Source organism: Curcuma longa, chromosome 10 (genome assembly GCF_044706935.1).
Source record: "Curcuma longa cultivar G26 ecotype Majalengka, Jawa Barat chromosome 10, ITB_CL_G26_1.1, whole genome shotgun sequence".
Classification (NCBI taxonomy): domain Eukaryota; kingdom Viridiplantae; phylum Streptophyta; class Magnoliopsida; order Zingiberales; family Zingiberaceae; genus Curcuma; species Curcuma longa.
The window spans coordinates 679,162-685,155 of record NC_133870.1 but is presented as its reverse complement, the minus strand read 5'-3'; the positions used below and the strand labels follow the sequence as shown (position 1 = coordinate 685,155).

The window sequence follows — 5,994 nt, the reverse complement described above, 5'->3', positions numbered from 1 at the left end:
ACGGGGACCTTTTATCAATTATTTTTTTTATGAGTACCTTTTATCAATTATATATTTTAACCTCCATTATATATTAAAACTAATCAAATTAACTACACTTGTTTATTTATTTTTTCTAATTCTTATTTGAAATCTCTCAAATTTCTCTTATAATCAACACTTAGTCTTGTACGTACCAAAGAAAAAAAAATCCAAACCATATTGAAGAAGGACAATTGCTTCCGCATCTGAAATTTGACAACAGACTCGACAGCGTTTCCTTGTCTCCTCACAATTAACTTAGTAAGTGCACAATCTTCCATGTGTTTTATAAACTCAAATGGAGATCACATCAACTTATTCCATCTTCCTTTCAACAAAAGCAAAAATGTAAAACAAAGAGCAACTTTAAATCCTACTACTCGCTGTGTGAGTTTGCAAGCAATCAGGGCAGCGGATCTATAGGATCACCGAAAGGAGACTGGAAAGTAAAGTCACAGCCTTGTCCAAGATCAAACAGTAAGGAGTCCATTGCACCTTGCGCCATTTCTGCATCTGCTAAGACAACATTATATATATTAGAAGTCTACAATTAACAACTACAACTTCGACACAAATCACAATAATAATTTTCTAATTAATTTTTACTTGATGGCAGAGGAATGTCTGTGTTGGGAGGTCCATGGTACTCCTCCAGTCTATCCCAGTTTTCGTATGCTTCCCGAGCCAAGTCCTTTACTAGATCCTGCACGATGGCTAAGAAAGAGTTACATCGGCATCTTAATCTGGGCGAAACTGAATAATTAATGATCAAGTAACAGAGGGAGAAATTTACTGTGTATGCTTTGCTACTAAGTTCATTTGGAGTGAAAACTCGATTATCGGGTAGAATGATCTTCTCAACCTGGCAAACTGAGTTAACGACGATTTTCAATTGGTCTCCCCTGTGCAGATAAAGTCCGTTCCCAATAACGCATTTTTTTGCGTGATTCGTGATCGTCACCCATGTTTGATCTGATATCCGTCCTCCGAGAATCTGTTGCAAACGAATTTTAACTAGTCACATGCATTTTGACTGTAAGCACTTATTGTGTATGGATCTTAGAGAATTTTGATCAAATCACTTAAATTTAATTTGAAAATTATAAACTAAATTAAGGCATATCCTGTATGAATAGAATAGAATAGAAAGTTTTACACTCCGAAGCATGGGTTCGTCGATGAAGAGTAGCTTCAAGAAATCTTGGACCGTGTTAATATTATAAGATGCTAGATTGGTGTGGAATATGCCACGTTTGCGAATCTTCTCAAGCCGCCACACATCATCGGATAGAGCCGGCGGATCATGCTTCTCGTATTCTTCACAAACGCAACATATTTGTTGTTGCAAACAATTTAAACAAATATATTTTTTGCTCCTTACAAATAGAGTGGGATTCTTACCTCTTCCTCTGCGGTCCTTAACCCTGAAAGGGTCGGTGAAGGCTTCTTTAATTCTTGGTCCCTTGTAACTTCCTGGCACAACTCGAGCACCGATCCTGAAGTTCCCACTCTTGTCCCAACTCGAGTTGTCTGTAAAGGATATCGCGGGGAAGACCACAGACCCATCTCGTAGGTAAGCAGTAGTCTTTCCGACGAGGAGGGGCCTTTTTCCCGGCCGCGGCTTCACCATTTTGCGTTCAAACTCTTGGCTGCTCCAGTTTCCATCGTTGGAATCGAAGTCTCCCTCGAGCACCACTAGTTCAACTTTAAGAGATGGAAGATTATTGGTCAAAGCTTCCACGTTGTTGGCGTCTGCGAGAATGAGTTGGAGTGGTTCATTGTTGTTGTCCTTAATATTAGTTAGTGTATAATTCATCCCCGGTAAATGATTTTTGAAGTGAAGCTTCAAGCTGGATGAGGATCCCGTGGCCTTCGTCCCCATAGGATCACGAAGAGACCTTAAATATGCTATTTTTTGTCTGTACATAACATATTAAGGGAAACAAATCTCAAGTTACAAACAATTAAAAGAAGGAACAAAAATAGTCCTTATTAGTTTATATCTTCTACCTGAGCCTTCTCTTCCGTTCTTAATTCCTCCTTTGCCTTTCCCTTTGTAATTCCTGGAAAGAAAAATAAAGATCCAATTTCATTAGACTAAAGCACGAGAAAATGACCAGAAATAAAGATATCTCCATACCAGAAAACGATTTTACTATTTCTGTCAATAGTAGTCGTCCTCCATCGTAAACTCTCCTATGATTATGTCCCTGTTAACATATATTTATTTATTTTCAATAAATAAAGATGACAGTATTGAAAAAGGAAAATATAATCTCGAAAAAGCATCTTGAAGAACTAATTTACCGCAAAATCAAAAAAGTACGCATAGTATATCATGAAAGGGAAAACATGTACAAAAGAAACAAAATCAAGAGTTGAACTCGAAAAAACATCTTGAAGAACTAATTTACCGCAAAATCAAAAAAGTACGCATAGTAGATCATGAAATGGAAAACATGTACAAAAGAAACAAAATCAAGAGTTGAACTCGAAAAAGCATCTTGAAGAACTGATTTACCATGGATCCATCCTCGGGAATTGGTATCTTTCCTCGTCTGACTCTCCATTAGAAGCCTTCCAAGGACTCTTAGCCTCCATATTGTTAGAGAAGAGAGTACTAAAAAGGCGCAAAAACAGAGAACAAAGACAACTCTTAATTGGAAGAAATATAAGATCTGGAAAGTAGTAGATCAATTGTCAAGAGTGAACTAACGATTGAATAACAAAGGAGCAAAGATGGAGACTGGGTATTTTCACAAAACGTTGAGAAGGTTCCAAGAAGTAGGTTGGAAGCTGACGATGGATCCTTTGGAGTTTATTGAAATTTCTATGATACCTCTTGATGCATAAGGATTCAAGCTTTAAGAGTTATAATTTTTTATTCAGATTGAATCACAAGATTCACAATATATAAAATCAAAACTTATTTAGAGATCCATTATTGATTATTAGGTAAAACCAATAATCCAGTTTTAGGCTCAAAACCTTTCGGATCTCCACCCCTCCGCGGCGGTAGCCGCCGCGGGGGATGGGGTCCTCAACTTGAAGGAGACGGAGCTGAGGTTGGGTCCGCCAGGGTCGAAATCGCCTGACCGGAAGGACTTTGGAGGGGGTTGATGCCGGGCCTCTTCTCCAGCTTCTTCCGCATCCGGCGCCAAGCGTGGGTTCTCCGACGCCATGGACGGAGCCGGGAAGTGGGGACTTGTTGCTGGGGGACAGGATTTGAGGTGGATGCTGAAAAAGGATGCGCCTTCTTCTCCTCCAGAGGGGAGAACGGAGGCGGAAAGCTTCCCGGACTGGGAATGCGGCCCAGGACACGGTGTCAAAGGCGGTGGCTCAGGAGAGGAAGGACGCCATCCAGGTTGAGAATTCCGTTGGAAGTGAGCGTGGCGTCGCCCCCGCTGCAAAGTAAGTGTCTCGGACTTCTACTGGGTCCTTTGATCGAAGAAATTTGAGAAGATTTTTTCAATCTTTTATCATATTTCTTCCGTCCTGTTTGTCGGTTTCACTTCTTGCCAAGAACGTTACTTTTTTTTAGGCAGATGTTTTGAGTTTAAATTGAGAAACGATGATGTTGTTTTTCTCTATTAAATGTATATTATATTTATTCGATTTCCCCAAAGAAGAAGATCTTATAGTACTTTGTGACGAAGTTTTTCACAAATGTATGCTTTGAACTTTCTTTTAGATATTTTAACTAGACGCTTAGATGACTGTTCTTCGCTATTTTATTTATATTTCATTGGTCTGATGTTTGCTATGATTTATTTATTTATTTTTTACTTTGTTGCACTTATGAAATAATTGGGTGTTCTTGCTGAACTTTTCATAATTTCTTCGTGTAATGACATTTTGATTGCTTGCTTTAGTTTCTGTTTACCTCTCAATAATTCAAAGCCTGGTTGAATTACTACTACCACTTACTTTCCTATGATTAAGGGAACTGTTCACAAACTTCTTTTTTGTTGGCTTCTTTGTCCAAAAACATAAAAAAACAAAGACACTCTGGAGAAATTTTCTACCCTACCTGTTTGTGCTTAGAAAGATCACCTGTTTGTGCTTGTAGCTTCTCTCTCTCTCTCTATCACTGAACAAGATTTTTCACTTAGCCACTTTAGTATAAATTTGTCGAGGATGTGAAATGATTAGTATAAGCTGTAACAGGGCACAGGTTGTAGGTTGGCCACCAATACGTAATTACCGAAAGAACAGTATGGCTACAAATCCATCAAAGAACAAAGAAGATGCTGAAGGAAAACAAGGCTTGGGATGCCTTTACGTGAAGGTTAGCATGGATGGAGCACCATACCTTAGGAAAGTTGATCTAAAACTGTATAGCAACTATAAGGAATTTTCATCAGCACTTGAGCAGATGTTTAGTGGCTTCACCATCGGTGAGCTTTGACTTTTTTTCTTCAATTTCTTCATATAACTCAAAAAAAAATCCTTTGGTTATGTGTTCATTCTAATTTAATTTGGGCATTTCCTAGTTCCATACGTTGATAAACATATTAGTCAGAGTCCTTGCTGGAAGAAACTCATCTATTCCTATTGTCTTTGAACTGTATTTGCTTAAATATTGGTTTCTTCATGTCATAACATGTTTTTAGCATTAATATATTGGCACTTTGATATGGATGTCATTAACTTGAAAATAATCATTTACTTCAATTAAAGATCTATTATTTCTCTGAATATCTTTCCTTTTCTTCATTTTACTTTTACAAACAGTTGATGAAGTCAAAAGTCCATGACAAATTTGTATTTGCCTTATTATTTGACATACTGAATGTGTACATATATGAATTTAGTGTCACATGACATACTGATATTTATAGTGATCCTTGTTATATTCATTGTTTTCCATGTTGGTTGGGGCTCTCTCTTTCCCTCATCTGGATCAAACTCTAATAAATGGTTAATAATAGCTCTAGCATGAGCTTTGGATAGTTCAAACCCTCTCTTAATGTTCATGAGTATAAACCATTTGCTCGATGTTGAATAAATTGTATTTAAATTTAACCATGGTAATTAATTAGTAATGTCCAAATCAAATGGAAATTTACACAGCAATTTTTTTTACCTTTTTAATTTACTTATTTGAAAGATTAGCAACAATGCTATACTTGGTGAAAAAATGTAAAACATATTTCTTCATGCTGAAGCAAAATTTGTCTGATTTTTTGTCAGTTTCTTAAATAGAAAATTCCACTTGCCAAATTCTGTTGCTGTGGGGAGGATTTTACCTTTTTTTTAAAAAAAAAATTGTGTTTATTTCAGGCCAATATGATTCTCATGGAGTACCAGGACAAGATGGATTAACTGAGAGCAAGTTGACTGATATTTTGAGTGAATCGGAATATGTCCTCACATATGAGGACAAAGATGGTGATTGGATGCTTGTTGGGGATGTGCCATGGGAGTAAGTGCCAAATTCTTAAATGTGATTTCAGTAGCTATTTTTTCAAAATAATAAAGATTGACATTTTAATGTTGATTATTTTTCATTTATCCATATAGTTTGGAACTTCTTCATTTGTATTCTTTTCCTATTTTAATTATACGAATGTTTGATTAGAATTATTTCCCCCCTAAGCTTGCTCTAAATTATCCCCCTTTCTTTCTTCTTTTTCCCTTCTCTGCCCCAGCTTTCATCATTGACTTATTTCTTGACAACTTTCTTTTTACCTTTGATTTGAAATTTTAGGATGTTCTCTGGCTCTTGCAGAAGGTTGAGGATAATGAAGGGTTCAGATGCAATTGGACTTGGTGAGCATAAATAGTTAGATTTAACAAATTGTATCTATCAAATTGTGTAAAATTATATGTGATTGCATATATAGGTCTTTCATGAAGTTGACAGCATTAACCTAATACTGATAATCTTTCATGAAGTTGAATTTTGTCACCCTCATATGAACTAGAACAATAGGCTACTGCAGACTGTAGAAAGAAAAAACAAACTTCAAC

At 36.7% G+C, this 5,994-nt stretch overlaps 1 protein-coding gene and 1 pseudogene across 1 annotated transcript; one reads left to right on the top strand and one right to left on the bottom strand.

The window, feature by feature from the left end:
• Nucleotides 1-246: 246 nt before the first annotated feature.
• On the bottom strand, nucleotides 247-2,045 carry LOC141835821 (protein SAR DEFICIENT 1-like). The gene is made up of 6 exons (XM_074723198.1): nucleotides 2,032-2,045; nucleotides 1,423-1,940; nucleotides 1,178-1,338; nucleotides 815-1,015; nucleotides 628-724; nucleotides 247-534 (listed from the first exon to the last, which is right to left on the bottom strand). Exons 2-6 carry the CDS (start codon nucleotides 1,901-1,903, stop codon nucleotides 425-427), a joined length of 1,050 nt encoding a protein of 349 aa, XP_074579299.1. The 5' UTR covers nucleotides 1,904-1,940; nucleotides 2,032-2,045; the 3' UTR covers nucleotides 247-424.
• A 715-nt stretch (nucleotides 2,046-2,760) lies between these two features.
• Nucleotides 2,761-5,807, top strand: LOC141836027 (auxin-responsive protein IAA17-like; annotated as a pseudogene).
• Nucleotides 5,808-5,994: the final 187 nt, after the last annotated feature.

Bases quoted from the DNA above. Each gene is read 5' to 3' on its own strand.
- LOC141835821 (XM_074723198.1), bottom strand. From the start codon at position 1,903: ATGGGGACGAAGGCCACGGGATCCTCATCCAGCTTGAAGCTTCACTTC. The intron at 1,016-1,177 runs GTAAAACTTTCT...CGTTTGCAACAG, and splicing joins ACGAACCCATGCTTCGGAGT to ATTCTCGGAGGACGGATATC. The intron at 725-814 runs GTAAATTTCTCC...GCCATCGTGCAG, and splicing joins TTAGTAGCAAAGCATACACA to GATCTAGTAAAGGACTTGGC.